Below are 16,381 nucleotides of genomic sequence, written 5' to 3' on the forward strand. Positions count from 1 at the left end.
TCAAATTCATATATATATATATATATATATTTTATATATATATATATATATATATATATTTATATATATATATATATATATATATATATTTATATATATATATATATTTATATATATATACTTTTGTGCCCACCCGGTTTGGCAGTCAGTGCGCTGGTAATTTACACGGTGTGGCAGTCACCCGCCCGAAAGCCAGTCAGCTCTCCCATAAGCCAGTCAGGTATGGCTTCCCGTGCACTTTATACGTATGAAAACAGCAAACCGGTGCTGCTGCCTGTGTCGATAAGCGTAACTGCAATACCAATGCGGAGACTGTCTCATCGTGTGTTCTATCGTTGAGTAGTGTAGCCAGTACGGCACCCTACCCTACTTTGTAGCGGTAAAACCCAGCGGTCTGTAACCTTCGTTTACTCCTTGTTACTATTTGTGTTGGGATCGTGATTAACTACGTGTTAATGTTTAAACATGTTCATACTCCAAATAAATATGATGCACCTCTAATAAGGATCGTCGAATATTAATTAATTATAATTGGTTGAATCTTGATCCTACCCGTTCATCATCTCATATTTTAAGTTATTTTGATTTATTTTACCTTCAGTTGAAATTTTAGTCAACTTCTCCTCTATACAATATTTTTTATCCTAGTATTTACAGTGTTTCCACGGACCGGGAACTTTACGGATTTTCTTTATCTCGAGAAATATACGTGAATCTTGTCCGAGATACTGGAACTGTTTTTTACGCAATTGCGTAACGCGAAGGAGTAACTATTACATATGACAACGATATTATTCTATCTGATAAGAATAACTATGAAACTACACTCGAAAGATAAAATATTTTTATAATAATTTCAATTTTACAAACAAACTATTACAGGAATTATATTTTGGGACGGATGAATGATAAGGAAGCAACAAAAAGTGGTCACGAGTGCAAATACGGGGGGGGGGAGGGGGGTACAATATAACGAACGCCAGAAACGATTATTTGTTTACTTTTCAGATTCCTTATCAAATCTCTCTCTCTCTCTCTCTCTCTCTCTCTCTCTCTCTCGCTCTCTAACAATGTACAGATTGTGGACTTTACGATTTAAGTTTTCCTGTAATTATTACAGTTCAATCCCATACCTATCCTTATGGTTTCCTATCTATTATTTTTCAAAATAAATAGTAAAGCAGGTTAAACTATTTTTTATTTTATTTTCTTGAAACCAAACACTCTTTACCATCCGGTATTCTGCAGAGTCAAATGTTTAACACTGTGTTTATAAAAATTGAATGGCCACACAATTTTGTGTTTATTTTTTTTTTACTAATAGTAACTGGGATATTTATATATACCAATAAGTGCTGCAAGCTGTAATAAATGCTGCTGATTAATATCAAAATAAGTTATAATTTATTTTGTATAATACATCGGTCATTGAATACAAACCATAATGGGTTTTCTATTTGTAACTTTAACTTGCAAATACAGTAGAACCTCGCTTAACTGGAGTCGCATCATCATGATGCCTATATATTATATAACCTCACAAATCCCAAGAAAATGTTTTATTAACTGTGTTTTTCAGTCTAATATTTCGATATGAACGATATATTTAACTATTTACGGTAATTTTTATGTGCAGTAGGTTCCCAATTATTGAAATATTACAGTTCATTTAACAAAAATAAGATGGAAGCAAAACGGAGAAATATCGGTCAGTATCGTCAAGGTCAACCTATACGCTCGCACCTACAGACTGACAATCTTGCACTGACACTGACATACTGACAATCGTCTGCTTCTGTCTCCTGTCACAACACTACAATATTTTGTGGTTGGGTCGTTGGGTGATTAGTAACCATGACAACTTGTGGATGTAGAGAAACCAAAGAAAGAATAGAACAAAGAGAAATAATAAGAGGTGTTTTACATCATTTTTATCTTTATCTTATTTTTATCATTGTTATTATTACCAGAAAGACTTAAGTACAGTACTATGATTTTATGGTGTTTTATGAGTTATTTAATATTTTTATCCCCATACTTCTGTTCTGAAACATCATGTAGTAGTAGCCTAGGATGACTACGGTATCAGTAGTCTTCTAGTCTACATTTTCATTTTTGTTTTGTTCTTTACGTGATTTATTGCTGTACAGTAAGCAAGTTTTGTTTTGTTTGAGTAAACATACGGTGTAGTTTTTATTAGTAAACCAAGGTTAATGACTTAACATATCACGGTTGCACAATACCTATTGTATTTTGACTATGTAAAATGCAAATTTATAATCACGTTAACGTCCATTTATATAGTGTCCCGGAACGGCATTGTTCCTGAGTAAGAAACATATAAATATCATATTTAAATTATCCAGAAGTCCTTAGTTACTCACACGGGGAAAAAAATTTTAGGCCTAAATCATCTGAAACCTGTACATTACATATTTTTGGTCGAGTTTTCGACCACTAGTTAAAATTAATTGTATTACAACAATCTTTATAGTAAGCAATATAAGCTTGAATCGGATTTATCTGCCTTCAGCTAATCCATCATATGATAGTACGTTAGAGAGTATGCCCATGCTGAAGTTTTACTTATACTTGAAGAATGACTTAATTTAGTACCAAGAAATAAATCACACCCCTTACATACACTGTGCTGTTTTAATGCTGTGTAGTTGATTGCTACTGTATTAACCTGTGATCGCATATTAATTCATTCATTAGGAACGTATTTAAAAAAATACTACTTTTATTTTTTTTTAGATTTCTATAATTTATTTACAATAACAGAAATGTGTAAGATTAAAATAAATTAATGTGTTGCAATGTCCATTTAAAGTTACATCATAGTAAATTAAAATTCCACTGAAACTTAAACAATAAAAGCCGAAATTAGTTATAAAGAAAACACGAGTTTCCTTTATATTGCTTTTACAATCGAAATATACATACTGAGCCACGGCTTGGTCCCCCGGTACTTTTCATTTTAAATATTCAAATAAAGTCGATTATTTTTAATGTTTTATGAAACGTGACATAGCAAATTTCCACGGAACTTTTTTTGTCGGCTACTACTTTATTTTATTTTTTGGTCAGGTTAGTTTAAAAACAGTGGATTCTGTATACAAAAAGTGAAATGTTCTAAATCATATTTTTTTTATTTTTGGCTTATGTACGTAATTTAAATTGTACGAGAGGGGCTTCCCACCGTGCTGGATTGCGCCGTGCGGGCATATTTTGATCCAGTGGCGGGTGTTTGGTGTTTTGAATAAGAATACTGAATTGCTCGTTTTAAGATCGTATCATTACAAATCCTATCATTTTAAGATTTGCTTACACTTACGAGAAATGCATTTTCCATTTGTACATTTCTCAGGTACAAATTTTATGAAATAACGTACATTATTGCGTTGTTTGACAAGTAGCTGGGGACCGAGCTTTGTTCGGGAAACTTTACACTTTGAGAGTATTCCTTGGTCAATGTAATGCTATCCCAAAAATAATAATTTGCGGTATTTTTTTCTTGACATTTAACTTCTATTCAAATAATAATATCATAGTTTACTGAAATGATGAGATAGAAGAGTTTTAAAAATTTGTTTGGTTCCCCTAAATGGCCGAAACTATAGAAATTACCCAGTATTTTTCACGCTGAATTCAAAGAAGGCTATTAGTAGTATGAAAATCTTCCCACCTTCCTTCCTTTGAAGTATTAGTCACTGCAAGAACTTGGACTCGCTCCAAAACCAGAACCGAAACGTTTAATTTACCCTCAATTTTTAAAATGTAATAAGTTAAAATTTTCTGGAAACTCAGGACACTTTCTGACTGAAAATAATTACGGTTGATCCTTGTTGGTGAGTACCAAAAAGGAACCTTAGGTATAAACATGGTTGTATATCCAAGTTTGGTTGTCCTTGATATTGCACTATTTCATTGACACTGACAAAATAGGGCTAGGCTGCACTATAAGTTAATTGGGAGTTTATTTGATATCTAGTCCTAAGCTTATAGCCACCTTAAGGCAAACATAACCAAAACCTAACCACAGACATATAAATATAAGTGATATAAATATAAACACTCATCCTCTGTAGGCCTAAAGCTACCTATCTATATTTTTTTGGGTTAGGATTAGTACTTTTTTGAGAGAGTGTCATTATGTACTGAGCACACTTAGATGATATAGGGTATCAGTGATTTATGAAATTATTTATTGATAAAAAGCAACCTAACGGAGTTACCTTAATGATGCACCCAGTATTTAATACAAAAATTAAAGCTTATGCCTATGTATATTAGTTTTAAAACAGAGTAGAATAAGGCACCTATAATCTAGATTAGGCATTGATTAGTGTTTATAAACTAAACATGGATGAACCACTAAGTCAAGCTACTAATCCAGTTGTTCAGGCTAGGCTAAACTGAACTCTGAAAGCATCCATCTCAAAACGGCCACAACTTAAGAACAGATCCTAGAATTTGATTTATTTTAAACTTTATTTTTCTGAAATAGATAGCTAAACTGTCCAGTGCAATCATCCCACACTGCAAATAGCAACACTCAAACTTAGTTAGGTAAGCTAGTGGTAGGTTACAACTAATTATTATCCCTGTGACCGATTCAGTGTAACATCTGACATCAGTCAGAATCAGACGACATTATTGACAACGACACTCGTCGTGTCGTTTTTTTAATTTACGGTATAATATAGTATAAAACATCTACCATATCCATAATAATGTTCTACCACTGCACCTAAACAGCAGAAAAAAGCAAATCACCAAATTCAAATCACCAAGATTCGCACAATATGACAAATTATTTATAAATTAAAAACAGTATATCTTCTGTGCCAGTTAAAAACAAACAAACAAACACACAAACTTTCACATTTATAATATTAGTAAGATAAGATGTATTAATTAAATATTAATTACTAGCTGTGTGCCCGTTCTACGCACGGGGATCCTCTAGTGGTCAGTTGAAACCTTCCTAAATAAAGAAAAACTATTGGTTTGCATATTTTCAGATATGCTAGCCAAACTATTATATACAAACAAATACAGTATCTGACAGTTTCAAGTAAAAAGAAATGCGTAATAGATCTATGAGGGGTACACTTCCATATCTGTTGGCACAAACAACTAAATTAGTAATATTGATTATTCGATTGTTTAATTCCATATATCGTTTGGTTAGTTAGGTTAGGTTAACCTTACCTAACTAACCAAACGATATACAGGGTGTTTTTTTAAAAACTTGCATCTTTAATTATATAAAAACCGCAATAGATAGAAATATGCAGTTTGCGGGAATCATCTATTGACGTAGGGGGACCAATTGTTTTGAATTCAACGTTACATTCACATTCCCCCCCTTTCCCCCCCTGCCACCAACTTATTTTTTTTAAATAGCAAGGTACCCCTTGTGACATATCAAATAAAAGAGCATACAAAAAGAAAATGTTTGATGAAAAAAAATTGAAAATCGGTTCATAAATTTGTGAGATATTCCCCCCCTCACCCCCCCGGAACTTAATTTTTTTTAATAGCAAAGTACCCCTTGTGACATATCAAATGAAAAAGCATGAAAAAAGAAAATTTTTGGTGAAAAAAAAATTAAAATCGGCTCATGAATTTGTGAGATAATCACCCCCCTTTTCCCCTACCCATAACTTGTTTTTTAATAGCAAGGTACCCACCCTTGTGACATATCAAATGAAAAATAAATTTCGCCAAAATTTTTCTTTTTTCATGCTCTTTCATTTGATATGTCACAAGGGGTACTTTGCTATTAAAAAAAAAAATTAAGTTCCGGGGGGGTGAGGGGGGAAATATCTCACAAATTTATGAACCGATTTTCAATTTTTTTTCATCAAAAATTTTCTTTTTTCATGCTCTTTTATTTGATATGTCACAAGGGGTACCTTGCTATTTAAAAAAATTAAGTTGGGGGCAGGGGGGCAAAGGGGGGGTATGTGAATGTAACGTTGAATTCAAATCAAAACAATTGATCCCCCTACGTCAATAGATGATTCCCGCAAACTGCATATTTCTATCTATTGCGGTTTTTACATAAATAAAGATGCAAGTTTATAAAAAAACACCCTGTATAGTTAAAATACTATACCTCAACCTCGCCATTAAACATTCAGGTTGGAAATTTCACTATCAAAGGTGCTCTTGGCCTGTCCGTAAGGAACACTGAGTTATATGCGCTACCAACTTATGAATAATTGTTTAAGCCTACGAACCCAAGAGATGGATAATTGGTCTGTTGGACGTATGGTCCAGCGAGCAGCACATAGCGTTGAGAAGACACATTAGAAATACGATTTGAGCATAATCCGTAAACCTCTGTTACAATCACCCACTGCAGTTGTCTCTAAACACTTTACACAACCACCATTGAAGTGCCGTCAACGAGTTGAAACCTTATATGTAAGCTATTGGTAACGCTTATGTAAAAAATGTAAGTTTCCCAGGCATATAGAACACTGAGTCAAAGTCTTTTCCCCGGTTATAAACCCAAAACTCGATAGAAATTCTATACACAAAGAAGCTCTATTTTCATTTACGGTTACCCTACACATTATTGCACTTGCGATTAATTAAATCCGTTATGTAAGGAAAAACGGTTTTAATCCAACTTGGTTTGGATTTGCTTTTGAAACTTGATCTGAAATGATTGCGGTATTTGTAAACAATATTCAATGTAAACATATCAGTGACAGCTAGAGAAAAATAATCTTGATCCGAACAGCTGTTCGCTATTTCATATGATGATTATGTGATAAACATTGTGAGAAAACTTGACAAAAATCGCACAAAATTGGGTTTTAAACGTCCGTAAGTTTTTTTTAGAAAGTAGTGAGGCCATATTTTAATAGCTAAAGACACTTTCGCCAATCCAGTGAATACATTAAAATGATTCGAGGATCTTGATAGGTACTCTCGTTTTCAGGAGAAGGCCGCGTAAAATGGCCTTTGGACCGTGACAGACGGAAGATAGACAACAACGGAATTGAGATAATAATTGATGATTGAGATAATAACGGAATTGAGATGAAACTTTTTTCGGATTCTTGAATGTTTAAAACGTAAAAATAATCTAAAAGTTGATGATTCTGAGCAATGTATACAGACAAAACTCTAATTTTATTTATATAGATTAGTACCTGTGGTGATTTTATTAGAAATTTATTGAAGTAAATAAACAGCAAAGTTAAAAACCATATGACCAGTGTTTTTATTTAAAAAGTACGTAGGCCTATTTGATTGGCTTTGTTTTCTGAACTAAAATATCTATTTCCTGATCTATTTTTTGGTTCCTGTTTTCGAAACATAATTTGGCAAAACAATTATTTATTCATTAAACAACTTGATCGAAAAATAATTTCTAAACTTTGGAGGACAATTAAAAAACTTTTGAATTCTAATAAACCTAGCTGCCGTACCTGTGTTTTACATCGGAGAGGATTTTGAAGAGAAAAAGTTTGATACACGTCACATATTTCAAATCCCACTCCAAACACGTCATGTTAATACGTTTACTTCCTTAAATTAAGAATGTCAGAATCTCCAATTAACAGACCCGTAGCAAAAGTTAAAAGTTTCACAAATCGAATCGTTTCTACCTTTTGGACCGCAAAATCAAAGAACTTTATTGACAGCATTTAAAGCTGACTTCGTTAAACATTCTGTTATCTACATTCTTCAAAAATGTAAACATTGTGAAACTTTGGAATCCCATGGGGCGTAACTCAAAGAAAACACGTTAAATGTAATCGGTATATTAGTTAACCAGGTACAGGGCTACCTCTTGAATTGATATAGATAATAAATCGAAAAATAAAGAAATATAAGTTGATTGATTATTGGCTCTTACAAAAGGGTAAACAATCAAGGAACATGATTTAATTAAGTAACCACACATCACTGAGTCTATATCTTCATTCTTTCTTGTAAAAATCGCTTTGATTGTGGCTATATAAAATAGGGAAGTAATATTTCACTGTACAACGAGCTCAAAAAGCTCGAGAACCAGCAATAAGATGGAAATAACCGGCAGAACCTTTAACCATCCACTGGCTCGCTAGTCGCTACCCCAGGTCGGTCGGTAGCCGGGTAGCCCATCAATGGAACCCGTTAGGCTCGCCCCTACCTCTCGCCACAAAAGAGACAAGAATTTTGCCTTGTTCCACACGCCTTTGATTGTTTGAGGCGGGAAAACTATTTGTGTGCTACGGCCCGCGCAACACAGGATATTGTTTTCGTATTAGTTGGCCTTTTTCCAAGATGACCGTGACCGTTAACTTATTTTATGGACTCCCTTGGAGAATAATTCAAAACTACAAAGAACTTTTCTAATCCCACAGTATACTAGCTATTTAAATTATAAACACTTTGGTGTTTGAAAAATATTTTTGTACGATAAATTTTGCAGCTTTTTGAAATCATCCAAGATGGCCGCTTGCCTCCAAGGACTCAACAATAGGCCTAATTGTGCGACTATAAAGCAATAACTTCCCACCTTACGCTTGCGAATTAGTACGGTACATATTTGTATCCACAGTTGCCAGGACGACTATTAAGACGACCAAAGATTACATTGACATTTAGGTATTTAATCTGTAGAATAGTAATTGTTAAGTAATCTGGAAGACAACTAATTAAAATTAAGTGCGAAAGATGGGTTATGAGAGTGCTCAATGCCTGAACCATAATCCATTTGTTTGAGGTGCGGATTTTCAAGCTTGTAGAACAAATAAATATCACAAAGTAGAAGGGCAGGGGTGAAAGTGACTGAAGTGACGGGATACCCGGGTGGATTTTCAGTGACTGGATTCCAGTGGTATGCGGTAAAATATATAGTGACTGGCTTAGCAGCACAAATTTTACGTGACTGGCTTTCCCATGCAAATGCGGTGGTGACTGCATTAGCATAGCATTTTTTACGTAATTATATTTTAGTATTTTTAAGAAAAAAAGAGATATATACGTTCAGATATGTCTAGGCTTAAGATATTTACCAACATATATTATATATATATCATAGTCTTGAAATATATTGGGGGGTGCAACTGACTGACTTCCAGTGTATATTTTATGTGACTGGCTTCCCGGGCGCGGCCGTGTATATATATATATATTTATATATATATATATATATTTATATATATATATATATTTATATATATATATATATATGTGTCCGTCAGCACGGTAACTCGAGCAAAAATGATCCGATTTCGATGAAATTTGGTACAAACGTGTAAACCTATGTTTATTCAAACGAGTTCGCGAGCCAGCATGATTGGACCATGGGAACGGGGTTTTATGGGGGGATTTATGGGGTAAAATTGGTTTTTCTCATTTTTGACCCTCAAAACATAAAATTTCCCAAATTTCTTCTAGACCATTTTGAAGGGCTTAAAAAAACAAATAATTCAGTATATTGAAGTGTTTTTGTATGGTTACAAATTGGTTACAAAATTGGTTACGGAGAAAATTATAAATTAAAAATTCCCATGTTATTCTTATGGAGAATAAGTAAACTTTTGTAGTTTGCTTGTTTATGCATATATTTGGATCAAACTTGGCCAATCGATTTATTTTATACTAAGCTGTTAATATTTTACTGAAAAACACACTTTATTACCCTGTAGGCAGCAAACCTAGGTACTTGTTAAACCTAATGTTATTTGAATAGATTTAATTGAAAATCAAATCAGGCAAATGGAAATTCGCTTAGTCTGCAGGTTTGCTGCGGCGGGGGTATTTATATATGTAGTGTAAAGATTATAAGTTTTACGCTATTTATAAATTATTGTATAGTTCTCACTGTTATTATCTTCTGTGGTAACCTTTTTCTAACCCATTTATTTTCACAGGTATTTTGGAGATGCTGGACACCATATTTAGGTTCGCGATCAGCTTAGGCCTCTATGGCCTACTGCTAGTCGCCGGTTTCTGGATCTGGTTCCAATGGAGTAACAGGGAACTATTAAGAATCGCATCTAAAATACCTGTTGCTTTACCACGAGTTCCAATCCTGGGTCACGCATTATTTACTATGCAGGGACCTGAAGGTAAATACAGTATATAGTTCAGTATGTAAAATTTCATAAATTACACGGTTGTATAAACTGTTTGTATATAACCAGTTTAGATATGATTTAAGTTCTAATTTTAGAACAGTGCAAAATAGCTTAGTTATTAATTAAGGTTACATTACTGATTTTATGATTTCTTAATTTCAGAAATGGCTCGGTCTATACTGGAAATGTCGACCAGAGCAATAGAGAAAGGTTTGAAGTATATTTGCTTCTGGGTAGGACCGCTTCCCTTGATAGTTCTTCAAGATATGGACGACATTTCGGTAAATAATCTTTCCCTACAAACTTAGTTGATAAGTAAATCTAATACATATTTGATTCTAAAATGTTTGTTTGAGGAACATATTTAGATATTTACTTAACGCTATTAAACGTGAGACCTTTTGTATGGTTAATTGTTCACGGGGTTCACGTTTGTACTAAAATACCTGTCCAAATATAATTCATAATATTTTATTTAGCAAGTTTTACATATATTTGTCTTTCTAGACCATCCTCAACGGCCAGAACACTTCAGACAAGGCAGATGAATATGACTACTTCATAACAGGACTGGACTCAGGGGTTGGACCGTTCAGGAAGAATATTCTGTCTTCGAGAGGTAAGAAAATGGCGAATCTAGATAAATCATTAAAGACAATATGGTCCCTCAGATCAAACAATCCACATACAATAGTGGTAAACTTCTTGTCCAATCAACCTCAATATAAGGGAATATAATCCCATGTAAACGTCGTTACCACTTTAAAAATCTAAATCGTCGTAGTTGATGTGAACCACGGAAAATTGTTCTTAAGTAAATTACTGATTTATATCGAATAAACGAACTTTTTTTCCAAGTCTTCTGAATTAACTTATTGTGAACTATAGCAACTGTTATAGCCTATCAACTTGGTTTAGACACTAGAGCATTCTGTGACTGGCTTACACAACTACGATCTCTTTAATAGAATTTGGTGTCTGGTCTTCTTCAATTTTGGATGTGATGTCTTCTTACTGAATAGTCAATAGTCAATGACCTTTCCTTTTTACCTGTATAAAACATAGCGGTAAAGATACATTTTTGAGGGTTATTATTCCCGTACGATTTTTTACCACTATTTACTCTATCCTCTCAAATATAGAAGAAATAAAACTTTAAAAATATTATGTCTTGTTTACCTAATATGGTATAGTTCCGTTATAAGCATGAATGCAATGGAAGTACCAAAATAAACATTGTTTTTGAATCTAAAGCCAAAAAATATTTTTTTTTCTGAAAGATTGCATACCAAACTGTGCCAAAATTGACCCATAAAACATCCTTATTTATATCTTAAGATGAAATTACATGTTATTTGGGTTAACGTAAGGTAGTTTATCATACAGTAGAGCCTTGATAACAAGACTCTCATGGGGATTGTAAAATAAGACTTGTTATCAAGGTTGACTTCTTATCGGGGTTTGTAATAACATGTGATTAGGGGTAAAATAATTTTAAGGGGATTTGAAAATGACACTTGTTATCAAGGGCGACTTGTAATTGAGGGTCTTCTTATCAAAGTTCCACTGTATTTTAATTCAAGTAACAACATTATTCTTGAGTATTTCATTGAATTTTCATTTACAGGAGCGGTGTGGAAAGTGACAAGGAAACATATGAACCCGATGTTCCACCCACGCAATGTTCAACACATGGTGCCAACGTTCAATACCAACAGCCGAGAGCTTGTTGAACGGATGTCCCATCACCTAGGCAACGGACCGTTCAACGTCCTAGAGTACACCATGGACCTCGGGCTCAAGAGCATCTGTAGTGAGTATATTTTTGATTATCTTAAGCAATATAAACTTTTTTGTGAGATTAAGATATTCCACTCACATGGTTTGGATTATGTATACGATTAATGAAATGAGGACGAAATTCAAGAATAGGCTACCGAATGTTTAAAAGTACAATTATATTCGATATATTTTGTATTAACCACACGACCTTGAGTTTGTTCTCCAAATATATCCCAAACCTGTTAGGAAATATATATATATAACTATATGTTATCCAATTATAAAAATTATGTTTATATTGTGGTTATTTCATGCATGGAATGCAATAAATAATATACTACAATGTTATTTTCAGCTGTATTACAAATAGTAAAATATATAATGTTGCTGTACTGAATAAACAATAATAGATTTTTTGCCAAGATATTTAGTAATTTTTGTGATGGTAAGAAAACATATGGGCAACACATCAAGTCATAGTAACAATATAAAAGACATTTTCCCTTGAAAAAGCTCCAATTGCACATATTGAAATCGTAGAAAACAGTTTTTAGTTTAAATATGTTATTCGTAAAAACATGTTTTCTGTTATAGATTTGATTTTTGGACCTAAAGTTGAGATTGATGTGAACGCGAAAGGCTTCAAGGGACTTATGTATCTTGTGGAAGCGTAAGTTATTTATTTACTTATTTACTACATAAGGTATTTATTAATTTAATAAATTGTAACCAAATTGTAACCAAATTCAGAGCATATCATCGGTTTTTATTAATTATTGAGAATAACAACAATGAAAAGTCCTAATTTAATGCTTAAATATTTATTTTATTAAGAATTTAATCAAGTGCTCTTTAATGCGAATCTTTAATTGGAAAGTTGTAAGGAAAAATATAACTAAATTAATTACATAAAATAAATTTAAATTTTCCAACACTAAACCGTTGTAAGCTTTCTTAAATAATATAAAAAAATAATTATTTTGTATAACTAAAAGTTAGAAGTGTGATTATTTGCATCGTGATTAAAAATATCGTTCACTACTTGTAATGCAGTTTCCATTCCGGGCTTTAAAAAGTATACTTGGGACAGGAGCAAAATTTTTCAGACAAACAAGATGTTTTAATGGATTGGAAAATACAAATTTTTTAAGCTCAGTACGTGAACGGGTTTTTTTGTATACAGAGTTATGAAAAAGACTTTCCCATTTAACTTAACAGAATCACTTAATATATTTTTGTATTACGAAAAATATTGTTGAAGTAATTGTCTTTTGGCTGAGTTGTAACCTTTTGCCATGACAATTTTAAACAGAATTACTAGAATATGGAATAGTAATTTATTCTTTAAGCCCACGACGTTTGTGCAATTATTTACATTAAATAAAAAATTAATTAAGTTAATTATAAATAGTTGTTTTTGCACTCGACTCCACCTCACTCGTAAACCACAGTATTTTGCCCCAAACCGGGTCACTTTTGGGACGAGTGAGTAGTGAATTATACTAATAGTTTAGTTTAGGCTTAGATTTGGTACTGTGACGTTAACTAAAAATGTTGTCACTAGGGTGCCAGAAATATTTATTAAGCGTCTGCTCAAACCATGGCTCAAATCAGAGTTTCTGTTTCGACTGCTCAACCGAAGTCAGCTGAAGGGATACACTGATAAGTGGCTTGAATTCTCAAAAACACCTCTTAAGGTTTGTATAATATGTTAAATTAAAAAATAAAATAAGAACTTCAGTTATTTTAGGTCGGAGAGTGTAGTCACTTGACAATGGTAGGAGTTTCTTTGCCTCCCGAAACGTAGTGCTGTCAATTCAATTAGCGCAGGAGAGGTTTATAAATTAAATTAAAATATTACAACTGCATATAAAATGTTTGGCTGTGTAGTTCTTTTATCCATAAAATCCAGGCAAGCTAATTATTTAACTGGATTACCAAACTGGATAGTCTTATTACATTTTTTCCAAACTGTCACATCGGGCTGGCATTATTTTATTGTTCCAACTATTATATTATGGAAATAAACTAGCTCCAAATCACTCTCTATCCTGAATAACACTTTTCTATGGGAATTCTTTATATTAATAATGACTATTCCCATTAGCTTCTGCAAAGTCAAATCCTCTAGAATGGAGAAAACTTGCTAAAACTATTTTAGGAGACAAACTAAAACATTCGAAATGAAAAATTAAAAAAATCCATACTTAAAGGGAAATTGTATGGCAATTTAAATAATGAATTGTATAAATTAATTTGTTAATTTTAATAAATGAATTGATTTGTTTGTATTGTTAAATGACTTGCTAAACTAGCCAGCTCACAGAACTTGAATGATATCTCTTAAACTTTACTCCCTTAATCATAGTCCACAAGAAATCACAGAAATTAGTATTTTCTATATTTTTAGTAAAACTCGTGTATTGATTACATTTATTTATTCATTTTCAGGTTTGCAGCGAGGAACTAAAACAAAAGAGGGAAGGACGTAATATCACAAACATAAACGAACTTCATGAAAACTTAGCCAACGATGAAAACAAAGGTAATATCATAACCTTTTTTCATTTGACATAAATTAGCTTATTGTTTTAGTTTTAATATTTTTGAACAATTTGACCACTTAAGGTTTCATATTGTTGTTAATTGTATTTGTTCACTATTAAATATACTGTTTGAAATGTTCAGCTAAAATAATTATCTGAATCAACTTAACACGTTGATCGCATTCTTATCAGATTTGAAATTACGTTTCCGTCAAATAGTCGAAAAATATTTAGATGAAGCTGAAGTATACATTCAGTATATTTCAGTATACAGGCAACGGTTGGTCTATTAGTAAGTGCGAGGAACCCAGGCCTTCTGTCTTCGGGTATAAATATATGCAATCATCAATGACATTTGGGTATTTAAACCCCTGACCTGTAGGTTTGAGGACCGTCTAATATAGAAAATAAACGGTATCAGCAATCTGACACATACTTTCACCCATTGGGTTGTCAACAACTCTTATCATGGTCTATTGGTTAAACGGTGGGAGCATAGAATACATTTATTCTATGGTGGGAGTAACTTTGATATTTTATGAAGAAAATCATTATAGTTGCAATAACTTTTAAACCGCATATTTTACAGCTTATGAAATTTTTAGAGTTAAAATGATTATATACTAAATTCAAAATAGTTCCAGCTGTTGTTTTGAATATCTGACTTTTCCATTATGTTATAGGGTTTTATGGGAAAAGCATCATTAAAACAAAATTTAAAGAGTTTTGAGACACGATGTATAGACATCCCATACGGGACTCACATACTCAATTTCATCAAATTCTATGGGGTTCCAAAACTACGGGTTTTCAAGTTAAATCATTGTCTCAGGAGTAAGCGCCGAAGCTTTTAACATTTATTCTGACATGTTTCGTTGTTTGCAGAAAGAATCAACTTTTTTGACGTGTACTCAATTCTGCAACAGAATTACCCAGATTTCACCGAGGCAGACTTGAGATGTGAAATCGTTACTCTGTACTGCACAGTAAGTATTTCCACCTACAAAATAATAAATACTTCAATTTTATATAAGACATTAATTTAGAATCTTGTATTAACAGATGGCCTTCACCAATTTTGAAATAAATGGTCTGTATTACATGTACACATGTCTCTTGACTATGCTATTGGAAATATTTGGACTTCTGACGATTATATGGATAACCTCACCTTTTCCGCATTGTACTACCAATCAAATATGTCTAAAGTAAGTTATCTAAATTAAAGGAATACTGGGATTTTCCATAATGCAGCAATGACTAGCCTAATCTTTCACATACTGGATACTCGGTCAAGAAAACCCCTAATAGATTAGATTATTCATTGACAATTTGAACAAGTTATACTAACTGACAAATTAAACTAATACGTGTGAACACGTATAAACATTATTAAGCTTGCGGATGGCTAAAGAAGACATTGTCCTCACAGTAGGTTTTCAGCCCACTGTTACTTCGCGAAAACGCTAAGCTTGCGACATGCTCATACGAATACAGCCACATTTATATAACTACATATCATTGGTGTTACTTTCTTTTGTCTCAAAACCAAAGCAGTGTTACAATTTGAATAATAATGTTCAAAATGTCTCTCGCGGTACCTTTTATACTCCGACCTTCAACTAAAGTCACCACTTCAGTAATGTTTCCGTGACTGAAGGCCGAGGAAACTGCAGCGATGAACATAAATTAATATTCCTCGCTAATCTGTATGTTCCTCTGCGTCATCTTAATTGAAGAAAAATACACTACGATACAATTAATGCTGCTAAATAGTTAACGTCGTTAATGTTTGGCTCATTTTGTTGGCAGGGAACTTATTTACTTTTATTTATTTAGCACGATGTACTCGATTGGATTAGTGATACTTCTGTACATTTAAAATATCACTAAAGAATATCATTAACCCCAATGTTAAACAGTGTTGGATAGTTTTATATTGATATAAACCTCCTC

The 16,381-nt window shown here is 32.8% G+C and overlaps 1 protein-coding gene across 2 annotated transcripts in view; it reads left to right on the forward strand.

The window, feature by feature from the left end:
* Positions 1-16,381, forward strand: part of LOC128986918 (cytochrome P450 4c21-like) — a 30,570-nt gene that overhangs the window by 8,725 nt on the left and 5,464 nt on the right. For both annotated transcript variants that reach the window (XM_054407528.1, XM_054407527.1), the window contains exons 2-9: positions 9,891-10,088; positions 10,260-10,378; positions 10,605-10,716; positions 11,725-11,910; positions 12,474-12,549; positions 13,444-13,576; positions 14,331-14,424; positions 15,311-15,411. In XM_054407528.1, the coding sequence (XP_054263503.1) occupies positions 9,902-10,088; positions 10,260-10,378; positions 10,605-10,716; positions 11,725-11,910; positions 12,474-12,549; positions 13,444-13,576; positions 14,331-14,424; positions 15,311-15,411 (1,008 nt within the window). In that variant the 5' untranslated portion in view covers positions 9,891-9,901. The remainder of the gene's footprint in view (positions 1-9,890; positions 10,089-10,259; positions 10,379-10,604; positions 10,717-11,724; positions 11,911-12,473; positions 12,550-13,443; positions 13,577-14,330; positions 14,425-15,310; positions 15,412-16,381) is intronic.

This window comes from Macrosteles quadrilineatus, unplaced genomic scaffold, assembly GCF_028750875.1.
Source record: "Macrosteles quadrilineatus isolate MER2022 unplaced genomic scaffold, UCM_ALF_1.0 Scaffold_2__2_contigs__length_208266976, whole genome shotgun sequence".
In the NCBI taxonomy this organism is placed as follows: domain Eukaryota; kingdom Metazoa; phylum Arthropoda; class Insecta; order Hemiptera; family Cicadellidae; genus Macrosteles; species Macrosteles quadrilineatus.